General features: G+C 28.8%; 2 protein-coding genes across 2 annotated transcripts; both read left to right on the top strand.

Annotated features, from left to right (window-relative positions):
• Window positions 1-912: 912 nt before the first annotated feature.
• LOC125077095 (general transcription factor 3C polypeptide 5) lies at window positions 913-3,598 on the top strand. The gene is made up of 8 exons (XM_047688894.1): window positions 913-1,147; window positions 1,235-1,442; window positions 1,546-1,660; window positions 1,740-2,037; window positions 2,301-2,511; window positions 2,743-2,921; window positions 3,037-3,219; window positions 3,459-3,598. Exons 1-8 carry the CDS (start codon window positions 1,034-1,036, stop codon window positions 3,576-3,578), a joined length of 1,428 nt encoding a protein of 475 aa, XP_047544850.1. The 5' UTR covers window positions 913-1,033; the 3' UTR covers window positions 3,579-3,598.
• Window positions 3,599-6,212: 2,614 nt separating this feature from the next.
• Window positions 6,213-23,582, top strand: LOC125077195 (retinaldehyde-binding protein 1). Its single transcript, XM_047689047.1, has 6 exons — window positions 6,213-6,348; window positions 10,372-10,609; window positions 15,123-15,279; window positions 15,886-16,028; window positions 21,782-21,943; window positions 22,173-23,582. Exons 2-6 carry the CDS (start codon window positions 10,382-10,384, stop codon window positions 22,356-22,358), a joined length of 876 nt encoding a protein of 291 aa, XP_047545003.1. The 5' UTR covers window positions 6,213-6,348; window positions 10,372-10,381; the 3' UTR covers window positions 22,359-23,582.
• Window positions 23,583-23,682: the final 100 nt, after the last annotated feature.

Raw genomic sequence — 23,682 nt, 5'->3', positions numbered from 1 at the left:
AAAACAAAAGTTGCTTGAAAAGAAACGTTGCAATAATATCAGACTTAAGATTGAAAAAGACAGACTGGAAATTGAAAAACAAAGAAATATTTTATTAGAAAAGTAGGTAATTCATGGATGACTTCTTGTTCTCTATAAATTTTATAGTGTAACTTATTTTTTATTTCAGGTTACTTGTGGCTGTTCAGTCAGTGATTCAGTAATAGTAGGATTTAAACACAGGATATAAAAAATATAATAGAATTAAGTGTGATTAAAAATTAAATATCTTTTTTATATTAGCTTCTTTTCTATTCCATTTTTTCTATTCGTTAGTATTGTGGTATTAATAAGTGAATATTATTTTACCTTATATATATGTAAGTTACCTTATCTTATTATATATAAGTTAATATATATATAACTTGAAATAAATTTGCATTAATTATTACGTATATTAGTTAATTTTAAATCTATTAATTTATCTATAAAGTTTTAAAATTGATTCAACTTTGAATGATAATATGGTTAATTAAATATATAAGATATTTGAAATTTGGTTTTATATGTATATGAATGAATGAATTGAATGTATATGATTTCCGTAATTAAAAAGGGGCTCTAAATGGCCTATATTGATATTATAAAATCCATTTTTCCTTTAATTTAATTCATTAAAAAATTAATCGTACTATATTTACGATTTATTTTTAATTATTTTTTAGTTTAGATAGTGTTGCGCTTTAATCGATACAAAATATATTTTTTTATATTGATTATATATCCTTTATATCTTAAGAAATTGTACTTATTATGCATTTGAAATGAATTATATATAAACAAAGTTGTGGCGCAACTACTTTGCCCTTTTCTCTATAATATTGTGCCAACACTCAACTTTTGGCTGTCTTGTGTTAATTTAAGCGTCAAACTGACAATTACAAAATGTGACATTTATTTATTTTAGGTTATTTTAATGTTATTGAAATAATAAGACTTGTTATTTTGGATAGAAATTACTTTTAACATTGAAGTTAAAAAAAATAAACATATAATGGATAATATTGAAAATCTACATCGAGAATTGTTTTGTATTTTATTTCCTGCAATTGTTAAAAACGACGAAAAAGCCATACAATGCTTAGGCGGTATCAAAGCGATTTCACAGGTCTGTTGCATTTTTACTACAACTAAAGAACAACAATTGTTAAAAGTCTTTAATTCAATAAGGAATAAGTAATTTCTTTGTTTTAAGGTGTATTCACAGGCAAATAAAAAACGATTAGGAATGTGCTTCCAACCAGATAACCCTTACATGAAAAAAATATATTCTGATGCAAAACCAGCTACTGGAGTACTTTTAAAAATAAAAGTTAAGAAAATAAAAACAGGGAATGAAATTAAAAGAGAGGTTTTGTCTACAGCAATTGTTGGATCTGTTAAAAAATTAAATAAATTTGAATGTATGTGGTACTTACCTCAATAAAAAATATTCCTATATTTTTTAGTCAATTAAATCGTATTTTTTACATTTAAACTTATTATTTTTTTTTACAACTTTTTCAGCTATGTGTGACTTCCAGTATTTACCTATAACGACAAACACTTCAGGAACAAATAAGGCAGAGTGTATATTGGAACAAATTCTTCCTTCCGGTGTTGATAACTTTGAAACTTTATTGTTAGTTATTTTGATCACATAGAATAATATAATTTAAAAAATATATATTATGGTACTGTATATGTAACTTATATTTCAGGCAGCCAGCCCCTTCATTTATAACTCCATTTAACTTTACAAGATCTGATAAGCCAATAAGTTACTGTTATACAGATAAAAGATACAGCACAAAAGATCTTGTCAAAGAAGAAACTGAAAATACTACTAAGGATGAAGTCCATAAGTTAAGAGGGGATAGAGGATTGCCAATAGCACGATACACATTCAATTTAACTGACGACTTGCCCACTGAGCCTAATGAGTATTATTTAAAACAGAAAAAAACTAGGCTAACTATATACCCACAATTGGAAAATGAATATAAAATTGTTCAAAAGGTATCTTAATGTGTATATGTTTTAAGGAAATCTTGCTATAAGAAGCTCTTTCTATACTATTATATTTTTTATTTATTCCTTTACTTATTAAAAGTATCATATATCATTCGCTTGTGTGATCTATCTCCACACCAAATTTAATCTTAATGGGTTCAGCAATTTAAATGTAAAGATATCTCTTCACAGAGTTACTTACACAGTTATAATATTAGTATAGATTAATCTTAAAAGTACAAGAATGCATTTCTCTTGTTCCTTTCCAGCACTTTGAGGAAAGACCAATATGGTCATTAAACCTTGTTAAATATCACACAAAAATCAAGATGTCCTCATTGAAAATAATTCTACCATGCCTGGGTCTATATATGCGTGAGGGACCATGGAGGATGATGTGGGTGAAATTTGGCTATGATCCTAGAAAGGATCCAGGGGCAAGAGTATACCAGACTTTAGATTTTAGGATGAGACATGCAGGTAAATTTTATTCAAAGTTAAATGGCAGTACAAATTTTGTATCTAAACATAACCAGCATTATATTAAATTCAAAAAACAGTATAATGCCTCTGTGCAATTAATCATTTGAAAATTTGATTTTTGACTAACTTTTCATGCTATTAATTGTATAATGCTATTTACTGACTTTTTTTAATTTTGTCATTAGTAATTGTCACTTAAAGCATACAGTGTAAGTAAGTTTGTTTTAGCTGGAGTCCATGCCATGGTGATGACTCGTGATCAAGTTGTTCATTGTAAAAAAACTGATCGCATTCGTAATTTTAAGAAAAATGCATCAGATGAATTATCTGTAGAGGATATTGTATACGAAGGAGCTGTCTACTTTCGACCAGGAATGGTTCCTTCTCAACGTCAGATTTACTATCAGGTAAATTACGCAAGTTCCTGTATCATTACAGGCGGGCAGACCGATAATATTTATCTGTATCGATAATAGTATCCCACGATAATGACAGCAAGGATAATAATGTGTTTGTGTGCAGTATTGCGACGTGCAACTGCCAGAGGTGCGAGAGCTGCTGGCGCTGGAGCCTCCGGCCGGCTATCTGTGCCACGAACGCCGCGGTTGGCTCCCGCCCGACACCGACCAGCTCTGTCGCGACCATATCTTCCGCTACGTCAAGCAGACTTTGCTGGCAACACATAAGGCCGACCTCAAGTTCGATGTAATTTAAATCCAAGTACAATTACTATGAGATATGATTGTTTTAAAAAACTAGAACGAAGAAACGTGTCTATAGTCTCCCAGAGAAGACTTGACTTATCGTTAATGGGATCTTTTCACTCGAACTAATGAACTAATTTAATATTTTTACAATAATGTTGAAAAATGATATATGATATTATATTGATTATGATGATATATTTCTACTTTTCAAACTTTCATAATTACTTTGCGTTATAGGATGCTAGCAGTGGAGATGATTCAGGGTCCGACGGGGACGGCGCCAGTACGTCTGTCGCAGAATTAGACGAATCTTCAATAATTATTAGAATGGATGAAATGGATGATACCAACAATTAATTTATTATTATAATATGTATAATTTTAAATCTACTTTGTTTTATTTTTACCATTTTTCATTTACACATTATAATCATTATTGGGCTTTAAAATTGTATCTAAAATAAATTTCCATTACACGTGGATTGGACAAAAGTAATGCAACATTTAATTCGTAACTTTAATATTTATTTAAATATTTAGTCTGAGTAAATTATTTAAGCTTACGAAATTCGGGAAATTAAATTCTCTATTGTTTCGTTCCGTCGATATATCACAATAATAAATGTATGACGTTGCAAAATTAATTAAAATAAAGTTCATAATTCATTGCATCTATGAACTATGATCAGTGAAAAGTACATACAAATAATTTTAAAAGTAATACATTTTTAATGTGTAGTCCAATAAATAATGAAAGACGAAAATCTAGTAGTGACTAATGTTTAGGTAATTGAAATAACATTATTTTGTATTGTAACGCTTCTTTTGTATTTTAAAATGTTTCGGTCTTTATGCTCGCGTTTTCATTTGGGCATTTTTATATAATATACACTTCAAATACCCTTCAAGTACTACAGAAGTGAGGTCTCACCTCCCCTTGAATATTAATTTAAACTGGACGCAAACACTTTTTGGTTTTGAATTTACATACATACACTAAGCAGAAACTGAATACATTTTATTAGAGGTTTTTGCTTTATAATGTAATCGTGTATCTTGTTTATGGTTATCATTTCCGATTGGTATTAAATTGTACAGTTTTGGACATTGGATTTGTTTTGGCTATATACTGAGCACACACACACACTTCACACAGATTTTATTTTTATAAAGGACCTAGGTTTTAAAGGACAAACAAAAACATATTGACTTAAATCCTACAATTTATTGTATATTTAATTATGTGCTTTTTTATTCTCTTTTTGACTTAATTTAGAAAAGTTATTATTTATTATCGTTTCCTGATTGCAAAAATAACACTAAAGCTATACTTACTTTAAACTTATACTAGAAGGTTTTAGCATATAACTAGCTGTGTCCGCGACTTCGTGCGCGTTGTTTGAACTTAAGTTATTAGGATATTGTAGCGTGATTTTATTTTTATTTTATATATAATTCTAAAATAAAAGTAGACTAAGTTACTCCTTATTACATCTGCAAGCTGCCATAGATAGTCCCGTCGAAATCGGTTCGGCCTTTCAGAGATTAGCCGGAACAGACAGACAGACAAAAATTGTAAAATATGTTATTTTGGTATATGTTCCGTGTATATATATATATATTGCATTTAGTAAAAATGGGTTTTATTTAATATTACAAAGAGACACTCCAATTTCATTATATGTAAAGATACATGGCAGACAACGTCCGTTGACAGTTGTGCATGTATTATGTAATAAGATAAAGAAAAGTTATTGTTAATGGCTTCTTGGCACATAAACATATGAAAGGTGTATACCATTTCTTCTTAAGAAAGTTTTGATAAGACTTTTTTTGAGTTATTGTTTGCTAAATTTTCTATCAACATGTGTAAACCGCATACACAACATAACATATAACATAGCGTCACCCTAGACAGAAAAATCGTAAATAAATATAGAAGTGATATTTAAAACTAGACTTTCAGAGGAATCAAAAATTTACATTAACTATCTTATTACCCGTGGTACAATGCATAAAGTATTATCGTTATTTTCGTGGAGATTTTTTTTTCTATGATACCTATACAAAACTAATAAATAAATGATATACTGCTTGTTATAATTATGCATTAATTTTGGAATTTAATGCACCAACTAATATGCCAGAATCAATAAGAAGTGTAATATGCTATTCATTCTAAATTAAAGCTCCAATCTGGATAACTACCTTTAACTTATGTTTTCTATTATCCAACAGCAAAATTGCGAGCTTCGTCGACTTTATCGCAGATCTATTGATACCCATTATTAATCAATACCCATTCATTACGAAACCCTCATATTTATGTACGTATTTTATGAGGTTTTCTATAAAAAAATATACAAATAAATTAAAATCGATGCTTAAAAAAAATATGTAATGCGATTCTGTACATGAGCGTCGTCGTTTTGTCACCAACTGATGATAATATTAATAACTGTAAGCGAATCAATACTCTAAGAGCTACCCCCTACGAATTTATACAATTAATAATAGCGTCATTCGCATATAATACAGTCAATATGAAGAATGTATAAGAACCACATATAAGTCAATGATAGGAACTCAATATTAACCATCTGTCAATTGCTATAATGTTGCCTTTTTGAAGCTTGGCAAATATAATTATGGAAATTGAAGATCATTGAGTCAAGAGTTGGATAGTGGAGATCATCAATGTGTTGTAAAACCCTCGAGTTTTAACTGTTTTTTTGACTCCTATCGTATATGTATTTCAATGTTATTTTGTGTAGGTAATTATTCTGTTAAAGTTACTCTAAGCTACGGTTCCTTTACAAAGTAATGTGGGCAAAAGATGTTGTCAAAACCGCCTCGAATAAATCAATTGATTTAATTTGAAAATCACATGTTTGCTTTTTGTTTTTAATTTTCTTTCTTATCTCAATTTCCGCCCCTACCGACCTTTTTGTACAAAGAGGCATCAACAGCTCTCGGAGGCACAAAGCGGCTGCGTTATCACGTGTCTATATAACCGCAGACGAGCTGCGCGCGCGCACACTCGCTGTGTTCTTTCTCACGCTGCACGATCGTTTTCCCGCCCCTTTGTTAATATCAACGGCGCGCGAGTTTCCACTGCGCGAGTGAGGTTAGTGTGTGTTTTTTACAATATTCCGCAACTTTGTAATTTTGTGAACAAACTGGAGCGTATGTTTTCCAGTTTCTATCGTGGTGTGTTTGATTTGTTAATGTGTATTTTATTATTTCTGCTAAGCAATGTGTAAAAAAATATTTTAAAAAATATTCTTTGTTTATGCAGTTTACGCATATATTTATTACACAGTCGACACTTTTGTTAATATTTGGATATAACTGGTAAGAAATATAAATAATTATACAATTATTATGAAAAGAGAAATTTTACTTAATAACAAAATAAATATAGTTTTCATAAAAAATGTTTTAAGTACCTATATAATTCCAGAAATGAAAAGATACTAAAATAACAATAAATTTTACGTATTGAAAAAGTATATTAATATTCGATATCGTTTTAAAGTAATTCGTTCTAAAAGTAGCTGCTAATTACTGTATTTATTGTGTATGTATTTCTTCGAAGAATATTTATTCGCAAATCTCGTTTTTTTCTTTATTCACAACCCGTTACTGTTCTAATAAACTTACATACTTAATAACGAAAATATTTTAAAAATATATTTTAAGGATCTTGTGGATAGTGTCTGCATAAAGTTCTCAGATTTATACCTAGTTACGTATTTTAGTAATTATATTTTTAAATGTATGTACTTCAATGTTTCTTTCTAAACCTTGTGATTTCGAAATGGGAAATTAGAGTTTGGATTCTCCTATGTTATTTTTTAAAATAATTATTTTAATTTCAATCTCTATCGAGGCTTGCAACTATGCATCGAGTAACTGTCCCTAAGGCTGAACTGATATACCTACTATATGTCAAACAATTTGAACTCAGGTTAATAACATATATATTTATAACAAATAATATTCAAAAATTATTTGATGTACAGAATTTTCTTTCTAACTGATTTATCGTTACTTACACAGTTTTCTTGTGCCTGTTTTGTCAGCGTTCGCTAGAACTTCGTTAGGACAGGCAATGATTTTCCCGGCTACGTTGACATAAAAATATCAATAAATAAATATGTATTTTTGACATCCTTGATACTATAATTAATCAATTGTAATGTATTTATGTATCGACCAATCGTACTTATTAAAAGTTTTTGGAAATTCTGTAAAGTAAGCAAACAAACTTTACCTACCCCTTTATTATTTAAGTGTGGTAAAAGTATTTAACATTATTATTAGAGAACTGAATATATTAAAATAAAAGATATTGAAACATCCTGTAATACTGTTAAGATATAAAATAGTAAAGTCATTAAATTCAGGAAGTCGGAAGCCGGTACTTGAAGTGTCTAAAGGCATTTTGATGATGTCTCGTTTGCATTAAGTAATTTATTATGTAACTCTATTAATTTTTGTATTCGATAGTAATTATAATCTGCGTATCTATAAATTTATTAAACATATAATCATTTAAAATAATTATGATAAAACACTAACGTAATTGTAAATTCTTAGATTATATATTCCATGAAATTATTATAATTACAACTTAAGAATCCGTTTTCTTAATAAAACTATAAAATCTATCTAATTATGTTAAGCATATATAAGATTTTTTTTTAAATCGCGGCGTGCATAGTATACACATATATTTATGTGTAAAATATCAACGTAAATCATCATTCATCAACCTCTTCCATTAAGTTCCGTTTAGTGGAATTTTTCCCGAACCTTAGCACACCAACATAGATAAATATGGTCATGTAGGTTTTTGTGATTAGACAAATCGACTCGTCCGGCATGTCATTTTTTACAGCATACAAGACAAATGAATATTCATATTTTTTGGGATAAGAAAATCAAAAAGATGTTCATGAGTTTATAGTTGTTGTGATGTACATGAGTATATAGATTTGAGCGTGCAGATAAAAATTAAAACTTTGTTCACAATTTAAAAAAAAAGCAACTGTCTCAGACTCTCCTATTCAATTCAATAGGCTTGCTTTATTTATTCATTGAATTAGTAATAATGTACTAGCAGTTACAGTATTTTTTTTGTTATAAGAGTCTATAATCATTTTTATAACACGTATAGTATCGGATTCTTTTACTATCGGATTGTGATTTTAAGTTTAAAATAATTCAAAAACAAACCAACAAAGATTGTTTTATTACGAGTATCTCATGAACATCGTTGAAATAATAATTTTGTATTTATATCTTGCTTCAGTCCACATGATATCCGAGTTGAAAGAAACACTTGAGAAGCTATGTATACAATATGTATATACAAGTTGTAGACACTCATACATATAAGGTCTAAAACGTAGAATTCAATTCTGAGAACTTTTATGTACTGAATAATCAATGAGGATTACTTATTTTTCGGTAGAATTTAGGGAATTCGGGTTTTTGTTTTACATTATTAGTCGAATAGATATTTATAAGAATTGTTTATTGATTTTGAATAATCAAAACGGTTATTAGGATTTAGTTTTATTGATGTAATTATTAAGATATATTTACGTGTCAATTGTTATCGCTGCAAAATTAGATAAGGATATGCTTAGCATGTTGTGTCACGTTCCTATCCAAATTCAATATGAATTACTGCGATATTGCTCGAAGATTATTAATTTATATTGAAATTAAAAAGGTTTACTTGAATTTTACAAAATGTAAAACTGTCCTGAAACGAGGGCGGCAATATTTTTCAGTCAGCGAAACCGATAATTATTCATATACCTATAGACAATATTTATAAATTCAATTCATTATGAATTAAGTATAATTTGTATACATCATTTTCTTGTTAAATTGTTCCTAAATATATTACTATTTATTCCCAGCTATTACAGCAATGTTTTGTCTGAAAGATTTGTATAGTCGAAAGTTGATTGAATATAGCCACTCTGGTCGATATAATATATTTGTTAATCTTAAATAGTTCTCAGTTTCTACGGAACCCTATAACGTCGTTATTGGTCCGGATTTAAGTTAGGTTTGGTAAACGTTGGAAGCTTTTACAGCAGATCGTATTAATTTAAAACAAAATTACTAATAAAGTGTAGACAATGCCATATTAAATGATACTAATAGGTACATTCATAATAGTCTGATGGTTTGACGTGAGTATTTACAAAAGCGTATACAATGTGATCAGAATTCATAAGTAGATAAAAATAAATATCGGATATTTATTTTTCAACATTGTATTAAAAACTAAACGATAAACGATGCGATATACATATATATTGATGCAGATGAAAAGAGTTAAAAAAGTTTTGCAATTTTTATAAGTTGTCGTATTCGTTTCTACTAAAATATAGGAAATATTCGTATCCGAAAATAAAACGAGGGGTAACTATTTCGAATTAAATGACATGTTTTTGACGTCTTTTTTAATATTTTTTATGGAATTGGAAATTCTCTTTCAGTGTAATATAGGATCGGTTGCTATTGAGCGATGGAGAACGATGAAAAATGTTTTGATTAATTTTAAAGTGAAGACGTTTGTCATTTTTACAAAAATGATTTTACTTGTGTATAAATAAGTGAAGAGTGTTATTACTTCAAGCTTGTCTATTAATTACCTACGTATAATATGTTTAACTATTTAATATTATGTATATTAACTAAATCCTTATCGTAGATACAGAAAATTTGGTTAAAATTAAAAATTATATTTTTAGTAATAATGTCGTTCAATGAAGGTAGGTAATCAATTACGACCTGTCAGTTCTAATCCTAAATTATGTCCTTGTCATCATTTATTCATGTTATATTAATTAGTTTTTGACATTTATTTTTTAATTAAATTGTATAGAAACGGTGTAATTAGTGCGTGTTTTAAACATTATTTTAAATATCGTTCTAAAAATAAAAAATAAAAACAAAATGGAAATGGTACATGTAAACAAATCAAACATTTAATAAATACATTTTTCTAAATTATTTTTTTCATAAGGTTTTATGGGCGGAATTTATTATGAATATATTTCATGTATTTTTTTTTAATTATTTTTATTTTGGATGAAATGTTTATTATGCTAATATTATACAGGTTCAGTAAGATGAGTTCCAGTGAATTTAGACTTGAAAGAAATGTGGAGTTATCAGAAGAGACTAAGGCGATCGCCGAGAAGGAGTTGAGGGAAACACCGGAGAGGGTCCGAGAAGCCATGGAAAGGCTCAAAGAGCTTCTTAAGGAAAACAAAGACTTACATTTTGGAGAGGACGATGAATTACTCACAATATTTCTGCGCCCTTGCAAGTGGTATCCAGAAAGCGCTATGGCATTAGTAAGTAGCTATTAATTTAATAAATTAGCATTGAATTATGGATTAATAATTACAAATAAGTAATAGAATTCTTAAACTGTATAAGTAAAAGTAACCAGTACGCTGAGAGGTTTGCGTAACTTAAGAATAATGACGGTACAGTTTGAGCAATGCTTCAATTACAAGCGTTTACGATCCAGTCCGATTGGTCCGTCCTAGACCTCCATCGTTATCGTTTATGTTTTGGGTATGACATAACTCCAAAACTAGAATGTATTTCACAGCTATGTAATAAGACTCCAGCGGAGCAGACGGCAAATTGCAAGACATGTTTAATTATAAATTACCTATATATTTTTGTAGGGTCAGACGATTGATACGAACTGAATACGTAATTATGTATGCAATTTGATTGCCGCAACATAGTATGTTTGGTTAAAGTGGATTAGACGGTCACTTTAATATGTAGGTATATAAAGTTTTGTTTTCATATTTAGTTTAAATATATATTATTATTAAATTTAAAATACCTTTTTTTATTTAACATAAAATCAATTTGATAATGGTCTTATTGAAATCTTATTCGATACAGATAATAATACACTAACATAACCAAAAATGAAAATACGTAATTGCCACTTAGGTAGAATACATGCAAATTATTATTTTTCTATGTGATAGAAAGTTAGAGCTTTCATACTTTCTTGTATATTATAGAGTATGAGAGAGACATAACTGAACCGGACTTTAATTTCACTTTAAAGAGGGAAATGTAAATCATATTAATATCTTGCCTGCATTAACTTGCTCACACCGCTTTAAAGGTCAATAACCAAATTTCATTGCGATTGCGTGTTTATCGTCAACAAAACAATGTCAACGGTTCAGTTCATATTTTATGCAATTCGGGGTGAACGTGATTGATAATAAAGAATGTGATAATTATGATTGTAAAATATATATATAAAATCTTTATAAAGTAGTGTCTTACCAACTTTTTAAAATATGTCATGTATTTTTTTAATTTACAGTACCTACTTTATTTACAGCATAGTTAAAGCGACATTGTTATTGATACATAGTTATATTGATATCATTGCTCAATCACAGTATATAGTCCATTGTACATCCTATGAACTTTACCCTCGACATGATTTTATGCTATTAAGTATAGGCAATTAAAATTATAGTTGTTTATAGCAACTTCGCCTGCGTTGAATTGATACTGTTCCAAATGTAATAAAACTGATACTTGGATAAATAGAAATTGCGAATAAAAGCCGAAAGGCAATATATTTAAGATGATTAAAATATTAAATATTTGCATTCTGTAAGAATTTTTGAACTCAGAAGACTCGGGTTTCATTCAGGATAGAAACAACAGTACGAAGATAGGCTAATGGGGCAATGTCAAAGGGCATTGCATATCAGCAACAGATAATTTATCAGCATCGCCCTGGTGTGACATCAGCGGTTATAAATAACAACTTGTCAACTTTATCTCTGTACTTATTCAGTTATAATTTTTTCATTTATTTTCCAGAGTTTGTCTTTAAATGACTAATTTGTGACGAAATAGTATTTTATGTATCTTTGATGTTAAAAGTATAGTACCTAAATCTTTACAGTTTTTAACGACTGCAGTTATGATGTTAGAATTGCTATTGTTGTCTGAGTAATCGATTTTAAATTATATGATAGGTATACCTTTGTCTGTCTGTGATGGTAAAGAAAAAAAGGATTTGCATTATATAAATTTATTCACGAACAAAGATAATTTAACAATTACTGTTGGAACACACGGAAGATTCGCAATATATATTCCACTATCGGCTGTACTAATCGTTGGAGAAAATTACCTTCAAGGTCCGACTTATTCATTAGGACTATTCGTACGCGCTTGTATAGCAGAACACAACCCGTGTTACAATGAATATTTACTTGAAATAAAGAATACAACTTGTTCTATAAGACCTTCTTGTTGTTTTTAATACGTTTATTATACTGTAATTAGTTTTCCACATCACACCCTTAAACAGTGATGTTTGAGTGCTTAGCAATAAAACCGCAACCAACCTCTATCGACCTTAATCAGTAATAACTGTGTTAGGCAACAGATAAGCACCAATTAAGGAATCTTTACAAACAAATAAGATTAGTTTAGTGCACTTTGTACACTTATAATGTTATCTGTTGTTTATCTCTTTCTGATAGTATTTGACCGAGGTTTGTCTGATAACTCGGATCCGGTATCCGGACGAATATATTAGAAATTTAAAACAAAGAAAATATTTGTCACGATAAAAAGATAATATTTCATATGTAATTTTATTTTTCCAACTGTTATTAATCAAATGTTAAAAATACAGTAGATAATACGTAGTTCGTATTTCAAAACTGTTACTTCAATGTAAAAAACTTGCAAAGTAATTGTCTTTTCATGCGGTTCATTTCAATTCGACAAAATGTTACATAAATTGATTCAAACACAAAATATTGCATACAAAAATCATGACAATAAAAAAATCAACGTAAATTCACTGACAAAAATGATCCGAATAAATTATGGAGACTGTTTCGTAAAAAAACGGTAAAAGTTAAATTTAACAGTGATATTAAAACGTACATATATTGAAAAGTCTTATTATAAAATTGCTAATATCCTTAATAAAAAGAAGGCATACATTAAATCCATTCGCTATTATATTAAACACACACTATTGTAATTAACAAGTTAAAATTTTTAGTTCATTTATATTCTATTGGTTAATAAAAGTTTAGTTACGTCACATTATTTATTTACAACGAAGATTGATGGTGAAATTCAAGTCAGGTTGTAAGGCGTTACATGAATGAATAATTAATTTCAGTAATATCAATTATCTTTTTTTCTTTAAATTATAGAGTCAATTACGAGATGTTCCCAATCGCGTCTATATATTAAATATTAATAAAACTTCTGTCTGATACAATTTATATCTAACATTACGTTATAATAATGTAATTATTAATAATAGCTCTGTGATATTATTCTTTACGTTTGTTGTTGCATTTTTTAATCTATATCAGATATTTTTTTTAGAAACGTTAGGGCTTTTAAAATAAATTTATCAACGGGGATACGATTAGGCAAGCCCCACACTGGCAAGTGAAGGCACGGAAGAGTACGTGTTCACTGGTTGCTAGCTTATTCGCAATCAGACGTTAACCTGTCTCTTGGGTAACCATAATAATTCATGCCGACCAGACTTTGCCTCTTGAATACGGCAGCAATGTTATTATAAAACTAAGTTGCATATGCTCAAGGTCATTTCGTATTCGTACGCAATAGTATAGCTATTGTAGGAGTTTGATATGTTTTGCTTAATAACAAGCCCGTGCATATGAGTATCTAGCAAATGAAGTGTCCTACTAATAATATATACTTTGATGATGTACTTTGCTTTATTTTTGGCGTTGCATAATTTATAAGTAATTGTTTTTTCGTATAATTCTATTGGATATTTGTAAAAATAAACTTATTCAGCACGTACCTACTATATTGTTAACTGAATCACTCTACCCAATTTAAATAGACTTTTAGAATTCTACTTGTGCATGACAAATATATTTTATTATCATATAGATTTGTATTTTGAATTATACTGAAGCATTATTACGGATACATACGATATATACGAATGACGGGTAATGTGTTCGGTTAGCTCAATATCCTCGTGTTTGATAAAATTGGATAGAATAAATTACTTCGTAAGAAATTTTCATGATTGCTCAGTTTCCATATTATCAAAAGTAACAAGGAAATCGCAGACATTATGTTATGTTCAGCAATGTAAACTGTTCCTTTATTATGATAACAACCTTATAACTACATCACATTATAAGGCCTCGATCAATCGTCTTTTCTCTTTGGAATTATGTTAAACTTGTATTAGGAGTATATTTTGTTTTTAATCGACTTTCGGATTTTGCAAAGAATTTATATAAGTATAAATTGTTTAATTGCATCTAACAAGTTCAAGTCGATTATTTCGACACAGCAAATACATTATACCTACTTTTTCTTTGAAATATATCTGTTATTATACTTATTAAAACTGTTAACACATGTTTCAAATATGATTTATGCAATAAAAAAATGTCGGCACAACAATTTTGGATTTAAACTAAGGACGCTGAATGAGGCTATTTTGATCGCAATCATATAGCAATCAAGTAGACACGCGAAAAAGAAAAGGATTATTCTGAAGGACAAACAGAATCTACCATGATTTATATGTAATTCAGATTGAAAACTATAAGTTATTGTAACTTAGACGTATGGTAAAAATATTATTAGAAATCATTATATAATATATTTAGGTAAAATAATCGACTCTACATTTACCGTAAAAATACATTTTATTAATACATATGTAATTTGAAAAGTATGTTTGGCAATAAGCATATCTGTGTTACAATAATGCAAATACAATCGAGAATAGTATATTTCTTCGAAATATTGTGAGGTTTTAATTTTATTTTTAAATTTTAGATGAGACGCGTCGCCGAGTTCAAGCGTGAAAATGCATGTCTTTTGGATGGCCTGCTACCAGAACAAGTGAAGGAATCTTTTCTTGAGCACAAAGTCGTGAATGTCATGAAGGGTCGTGACGATAAGGGAAGAAGAGTTCTAATTGTCAGCGTTGGAGGTAGAATAAAGAATATTTCTTCCTTATATTTATTAATATTTTGCGTTTGTTATTTTCTTTAATAAACGAGAAATATCGAAATCTGATTTAGATGTAATATTCTTTGATAAGATTGCATGGATACGGCCAGACCACAGCCGTTACATAAAAAAGTATATATATAGGACATGATTATATGTATTTTATTTATATATTTAATACTGTCGCTCATAGAGTACAATGATTTTGTAAAGTTGATTGATAAATCTCCACATAACATAACATAGCGATAAAAATAATCCCAGTGCATGCAAGCGGATATTATATCTGTTGATAATAAAACATACAGAGAAATATTAACGTTAATGATCTATTCAGTTATTTACCATCATTCTTAATGTGCGTGAATATTATTTCTATAATAGACAACGAAGTTGACAAATGGTGAATAGGAAATCAAATATTTTAGAGTTTTTAAATATTTATGCATGCAAATATAAATACCAATAGGGAAAATACTTTATACATATGTTTATTAATTGGGATATGCTGTAATACATATCAGCCATTACATATTTTATAGAGAGATCACACTGTTATCAAATATTAAGCGGACTTATTTTTTAGGTACATGGGACCCTAAGAAAGTATCCGCAGACCAGTTGTTTAAACTGTTCTACTTGATCCACGAGGCGGCCATGCTGGAGCCTGAATCCCAAGTTCGAGGAACTGTCGTTATCATGGATTTCCACAACATGGGCTGGAGTCAGGTATGTAAATTGCAACTGTGGTATTTATCATTAGGTAGCTACTATATCTTTAATTTGAAAAAAATAAAATGCTTTAGTAACATTTTTGTGCAAATATAGTTAGTTGTTAAAAACTTTTAGGTAATTGCAGAAAAATAAAATTGCGTCACTGCAATCTATTAATAAAAATATAAAATATGATACTTTCGCTTAGCACAGGCTTTCAAAATTTGTTTACTTCATAAGCGTTAGGTTACAAAAATAGATACATATACGTAATATTAAAATAATATCTATTAAGATAAGATGTTATTTCAATATTTAATAATAATAAATGTCCAACTAAATGTCTATTAAAAAACCCTTATAGGCTTTCCCGGCACCTTATTTATTTTAAATAAATACTTTTTGTAGTTACATTATACACTAACGACCCGTCCCGATTTCGGATGGGTGGAATTTAAAATTTTAATTAATAAAGATCGTCTCTACTCGATTTAAATATTATTTTATAAGGAACAATATAGTTTTCTACCAGTAAACATATTTTTAGAATTTGTTCATTAGTTCCGGAGATTACCGGAGATTATTACTAACCAACATATTTTACCTTTTTATAATCTTATTATAGATAACAATTTATCCCAATATTGAAGTTGCACGCACTTATAAAATCTAAATTTGCTACACTGTTCAATATCATACTTGTATCGTAGTATTGACATATTCGATAATATCATAAAATTCAATACGAGTCTACTTGCACACAATATTAAACAATTATTTTGAAAACGAAACATACATATTAGTAAGTACCAATGATTTTCTGGCTAAAGCCTTGGTGCCTGGACTAGGTACGGTCGATGATCACTTCGGCCACATAAGCCATAATGTTATTTATTAATAATGATTACTTAAAAATAAATCAGTCTGTCTAAAACTGGACTACTATGAGCAGAACACACACACTTCTAGACACTTCTAGACACTTCTAGTTGTCTGTTGTATTTGTGCAAAATCGGGTATAGATATTTCGTATCTATGATTAAACAAATTAATATTGATACTTAAAGTGAAAAGCGTAAATATAAACATGAACAAACAACAAAGTATGCAATGCATTAATATTAAAATATTTGATGAAAGAAAGAAGCTTATTTTAATGTTTTTTTTTTTGTATTATTAGTTTGCCAATATTTATCTTATATGTTTTAAATCAAAGTCCGTTTCCCTTTGCGTCGAAGGTTTGGCACGCTAGTATTGTTTTCAGGAATTAATTTGAAGGTCAACGTTTGTTATATTAAAATGAAGTGATCAAATTCGCATAACTTTGTTCCGTTGAAGTGATTTTGATGTATATTTAGTTACTGTGAAGTTTTGTGACCTGAATTTGCCTTTAAATTATAACATCTTAGCGAAATATTATTAAGGTTGAAAAAATCATTGGTTTTAATTCAAATTGTGTTAACTTCGCTTTCACTGCGCGTACGCACAACGCATGCTGATTACATAATATTCATGTGTATGGATATGAGTGTTGTATATTTGTACGTTTATACGATTTATTTAAATGTGTATGACAAGTAATACTTAGTAGTGTAGTTCATTGTCATTAAAAAAATACATATAGATGTAGTAAACAAAAGGAGTTATATATAAAATTAATTTATAAATGTATTCACCAAAAATAAATACTATGTTAGTATTTAAACACACGTAATTAGCAGTGTATTGTTCTGAGTTGTCTCTGTTTCATTTATTTTTTTAATACAACGCCCGCTGGGTGTTGTGACTCACGAGTCCTTAACAAAGTGTTTTGGTAGGACGGTAGAAGCAAAGTACAGAAATGACAAAGTAAGCATATTAAACAAAGATACGGATAATACAAAGACTCTCCATTGTCTCTTTATCGTTTAGTTGCGTAGTTACAAAACGCTTGTATATTAGATTTATTACTTCACTAGGGCACGTGCCTTGACTTCTTCTACTTGATCTAGTTACAGGATAAGGATTGCGTCTTGTTACCTTTATTTATTGATATATTAAAAATATATATTCTTTTATATATTTTTACACTATATTTTGGTCTACATAGAACTGCTTTTGAGGCTGCAGACTCCGAGAATCTGGGTTGCAATTCTAGATCGGGTCAATAAAACATTACTTTTTCCGGTTATGTCGGATTTGTCGTCCTATCAGATTATGTGAGAGAGTGAATAGTTTTTGCGCACACATCTGTGCACTATGCCATCTCTTGACCGTTGGCTGGATTTAGAGTCCCTTGTAACAGTCCGCCGTAGCCGAAATCGGTCAGTAGAACATCATCTCTCACCGTCATCTTCGACTTCATCGTCATTTAAAATATATTATCTGGAAGATTTGTTATTCATTTTTTTTTGCCGTAAAATGGAGTATATTTGTTTATGTTTTTATCGCTAGAAATACTTATTATAAATCATTTACCTAATTCTGAACATGTGATATTTTTTCAATATTAATAAAGTTGGTGTTTATTGATTTACATAATTTTGATTACACGCTCATCATATATTTTACCGCCAAACAGCGTGCTGTGTTTCAGGGCGGAAGGTGCTGGGTCTGTGAGCCAGTGTTATTACTGGCACAAGGGACATAACATCTTAGTTTTCAAAGTTGGTGTCGCATTGGTGATGTAATATTTCTTATAGCACTAATATCTACTAATTTTATAAAAAAAATAATAATTACGCAATGCAAATTGAGTTAGTACACATACATTTCCCAAACAGGATTTGATAGACATCGACCTTGACTTACCGATACGTATACAAATGATTAATAAAATTATATCGATTAATGTTATCTTCAAAAGTCAGGTATTTTGAAATCATGACAATGTCAATTAACGATAATCAAAATCGAAGGACAGGCGAGATTTTTATAATTATAATATTTTTTAAATAATTTATTTCAAGATTGCTCAGCGTTGAAACCATGGTGTATCGATGATAATTTAGACCATATACGTGAAAGTTGTTACAAATAAATATTAATAATCACGATTAATAAACCTTTTCTTAACTGTAATAAGAAGGCTTAAAAATCTTATTCTAATACTAAAACTCTTAAGAATCCTTAATAGTTAAGTTGTAAGTTAAAATTAAGTTCAACGAGTTAAAATAATGTTAATAGGTATAAAGTACTTAGAGGTTACTTTGTAGTAATCCATAAGTAAGGTAACTGTCCATTGTAGAAGCTAATAGTCCATTATTACAGAATTAAAGTGTAATTCTGAAAGATATCAAACTCAAGAATTTTTTTTTATTCTCGCTAACGAAGTCTTTGCCACATATTAGAGAACATCTTAATACTATTAGACATCTAAAGACTATATATATATATATGGATAGTATAACTTCACTTATATTATATTTTACATTTTCCGTCTTCTCATTGGATGATTTTACACAAAAAAAAACATTTTATTTTAAAAATTATCGATTATATATTATAAGTCGATATTAATTGTTTAATAGTTTATTATTATTTTTACAGCGACTAGCATAATCCGATGTCTCAATATCAAAGAGACGATTAACATAAAATGGATGCGATAAATTGAGCTTATAGTTACATCAAAGAACTGACCTTACGTTAAGTACAATAAAATCTTGATTGTAATAGAAAATTGATATAAGACGAGTTTATATGCGGATCACGACTAAACTGTTATTGTTGTTTGAACATCGATACAACATTAACGAATATGACTCTACTTCCTCACTTGAGACATTCTATTAATATAACGGAAAAGGTATCAATATAAAAAGGAAAAATATATATACATATATTTATATTTCGAGCTAGTATATAGCATTTATTGTTGAGAGGAAAATCTTAACGCAAGGTTTTGGCTCAAGGAGTGGCACGTCCGAGGTTGTGGAATGAATTCGTATTCCTTGAATGTATAATCTTTTCGTTCGTGTTATCTCGTGGCCAGTGTCATTCTTAACATTATTCGTATAATTAAAAAGTTTTTATTTACCAATACTTATTAAACCCTATATACCCTATATATCCCTTTGTTGTCTTTATTGGTTAAATAAATTGTATTCAATAAAATGGCGGAAAAAACCCTTTACTATACGTTGTACCTATTAAACATATCTTATTATAATTTTTTTTTAAACAATAAAGTAATATTATAAGTCATTACTAAACAAATTCAGGCAATCCGGGATAGTTTAAAAAAAAATCATAATATTCACAATGATATCAAATATTTTGATAACATGTTCAGGGGATTTAACATGGGTTTAAGTTCTTCTTCTCAGTAATTTATTAAGAGAACTATAATATATAATACATATAATATTGACAAAAAACTTCGCTTCCTTAAATTGTATATTCAAAATATATTTATGTATATGTATCGTTTACATATGATACTAGACAAATATTTTAGGTAAACTTCCGTTCATTGTCAAAAGTAGGATAAGATATTTCCTTTACAATGGAAGGACACACGCAAACGGACGACGTTAATGGTTCTTTGTAAATATATACCCTTTCATGTTTGTTTATCTGATCTGTAATGACCTCTCAGAGTCCACCACAATTAGGTCTTGTGTTACATTTGTCGGTTTATCTTAATTGTCAGTATATTTTAGCTTCATTACAACTAAAAATTATGGTATTTATCACAATTTAGAATGAATGAATTTTTGTTTGAAACTTTGAAGTAAGAAGGTATTTATCTCTGTACCTACTTACAATTGTAAATCAATACATATAAAATAAAGTATTAAAATAACAATATGTTATTAACATTATTGTTTTTATCATAGCAATAGTGAAAAATTATCTAAATTATCTAGAACAAATGTTAATAAATCAAATGATAAGAAAGAAATTTTATAATGTAGATAAGTCCGTATAATTAACCAATCAAAGCAATTACAATACAAAACTAATATAATATTATTTATATTTTAATTCGTCGTCGGATATTTAATTATTTCATCATAATTTATTTTCTTATGAGATATCACCCGGTTAAAATTATAGCTGATTGACAGTGGTATAATTCTTTTTTTAAATATTTTATTCCATCTTCGTAAAATAATATAGAAAGGAAGCTAAAATATTAAATAATAATAATAATATACGTTTCAAGTTACACGTTTATCAGTCGTTGTGATACTATCACAGTTTCGTGAATTCATTTTAATCTTAGTTACCAACACTTATCGAGTATCACGAATTGTTTGGGAATGAAAGAAAATGTATTACAAATTTTACAGAAACTGTACTTTCAAACTTTTTTGTTCTTCTTTAACTGATCAGGATCTGGTTTTCAAAATTCCGGAAGATACTAGTTTTTGTATTCGAACTTGCAGGTTAACTTTTTGTATAATACATCATAAACCAGTCTGAGAAAAGCGCATCAGGTTCAGAACATCACTACACTTTTTTGCATCTTCCAATTCGTGGCAGAGACGTGCGGATATATTAGCAAGCACCTTAATGTTTTCAAGCAATTTGATTAACGATTCATTTCGTGTAGTGCAGTGAAGGAAAATCACAAGAGGATACATTTGTTTCCGTTCGGAAGAAAATGTATTTTTTATGTGCATCCTTATCGAACCATTTAAGCTGACTAATATGTACGTTGATATTCATAAAAGAATCGATGCAGATATTTATATTTTTATTTATATATAGAAATTATCTATATCTTAATTACATTTTAGATGTTGTTCAAAATCAAAAGTTATTAAAAATGTTGTCCACAGACAATGGGGCTCACACCGGCGTTCTCCAAACGTCTGCTGACTTTCATTCAAGATGCTATGCCTCTTAGATTGAAAGAGGTGCATTTTGTAAAGGAGCCTATGATTTTCAATGTCGTATGGAAAATGTTTAAGCCTTTGATTAGAGAAAAACTAAAGACCAGAGTAAGTTAATTATTGATTTTATTCATTACGTAATAATGTATACATTATTTTTATATTTAATACGTAAGGTACAAAAAAAAATTGTATTAGAAAAATTGTAAATAAAAAGTTCATTTTACTTGAATGAGGAAAACAAACACATAGACGAGACCATGTGTTATAATTTTCTTAGATAACCGATATATAATATGTAATGCAATATTTGAATATATTCTCTTATTAATTCTAGATCTTCTTCCACGGCTCCAAGATGGCGTCTCTCCACAAACACATTGCACCAACGCACTTGCCGGCCGACTATGGCGGCGAGCTGGACGCCATCGACTACGGCGCCGCCGACTGGTACCCTGTCATCAATGATGTCCTTCCCCACATTAACAACTGGAATTCGTATGGGTTCGTCAAAAAGGCGTAATTCATGTTTAGTTTAGAAAAAACCATACGTATTCGATTGTTGACAATCTTACGGTTTGGTTTTTTAGTTTTAGTTAGCTATTTGCCATAATTAGATCATCTAATCAGAGTAAACGCGGTATTGTAGACGAACATTTTCTTTTTGTTGGTTTTCAAAAAAAAAATCTTAGACTTTTTATTCAATATTATCAATTCTATTTTTATTGTCGGAGTTCGTACATATCATGACTTATTATATTTTTAAATGAATTTTCATATATTTATAATTTATAAGTAGATGACTTTAATATAAATTAGTGTAGAATTATAAGGACAGGTATGAATATAGAAAACAGTATGATTTTTAATGATAAACTTTCATGTACAAATTACAATCATTTAATTTTTATTTATAAAACATTAAGGATGTATGTTATTTTGTTGTCTTGAGGTAGTAGCACAATGTTAAAAGTTTTGTGTCATATCATAAAATATCATTAATAAAGGTCCTAAGTGTGAATGCTTTGTCAAAAACTTTTTTTTACGATATTTTTTAGAGTTTCCTGACTTATATATTAAACGTATACAAAAATATTTTGCTCAAATCGTTAGTATAATCACGTTATTTGTCGTGTAAGATATATGATATTAATCAAATTACGTCTCTATTGATATATTATTATCTTGATGCATGATTATCAATTATTAATTAGCTGACAATATTGTAGTTTCTAAGCGTTCGTCTGTTTTTGTTTGAAATACATTTAATGATGTTTGAGCGGATTTCATGACATTTTTATACAAAACAATTACTTTTTATACCTTGAGAGATGGATGCAACCGTTTTAACATAAAGGCTGTGAATGAAAAAATACTGTTTATAATAATAGAAAAAAACCTCTTTTTTGTATAATATATTTCTAAATATTTTCTAAAACTTGTTGTAAGAAAAAAATAATATGTATTTATATTTTTATTTACACTTACAGGTCAAAATACAAATTATTTCTTTTATTTACCAATTGTATGAAATAATAGTTCATATGATCTTATTAATTCAGATGTAAACAAATACGATCCACGAGACTAAAGCTGAAGCGAATAAATCATTTGAAATGGTTTCTTGTAAGTGACTCGCTGACAAAGGTTAAATTACTTTAATGGGCGTTGATAAAAGTTCTTAAAATTTAAATTCGATATGTGTGCGTTTTGTATATGTATGTAAAGAATATAATTGACTGTATAATACTGTTTTTCATTTTTATACCCTGGTAGGAATTTATGAAAGTAAAGTAATCTCTGTAAGTGAAAGTATCAATAATTCCTGCTGGTATTGTCTATGATAT

The sequence above is a fragment of the Vanessa atalanta genome, chromosome 3 (genome assembly GCF_905147765.1).
Source record: "Vanessa atalanta chromosome 3, ilVanAtal1.2, whole genome shotgun sequence".
Taxonomy (NCBI): domain Eukaryota; kingdom Metazoa; phylum Arthropoda; class Insecta; order Lepidoptera; family Nymphalidae; genus Vanessa; species Vanessa atalanta.
This window is presented reverse-complemented; position numbering and strand designations above follow the sequence as displayed.

Coding starts and splice junctions, on each gene's coding strand:
- LOC125077195 (XM_047689047.1), top strand. CDS start 10,382: ATGAGTTCCAGTGAATTTAGACTTGAAAGAAATGTGGAGTTATCAGAA. Junction 15,280..15,885: donor TCTAATTGTCAGCGTTGGAG/GTAGAATAAAGA, acceptor CTTATTTTTTAG/GTACATGGGACCCTAAGAAA. Junction 21,944..22,172: donor GAGAAAAACTAAAGACCAGA/GTAAGTTAATTA, acceptor TATTAATTCTAG/ATCTTCTTCCACGGCTCCAA.
- LOC125077095 (XM_047688894.1), top strand. CDS start 1,034: ATGGATAATATTGAAAATCTACATCGAGAATTGTTTTGTATTTTATTT. Junction 1,443..1,545: donor AAAATTAAATAAATTTGAAT/GTATGTGGTACT, acceptor CAACTTTTTCAG/CTATGTGTGACTTCCAGTAT. Junction 2,512..2,742: donor TTTTAGGATGAGACATGCAG/GTAAATTTTATT, acceptor AGTTTGTTTTAG/CTGGAGTCCATGCCATGGTG.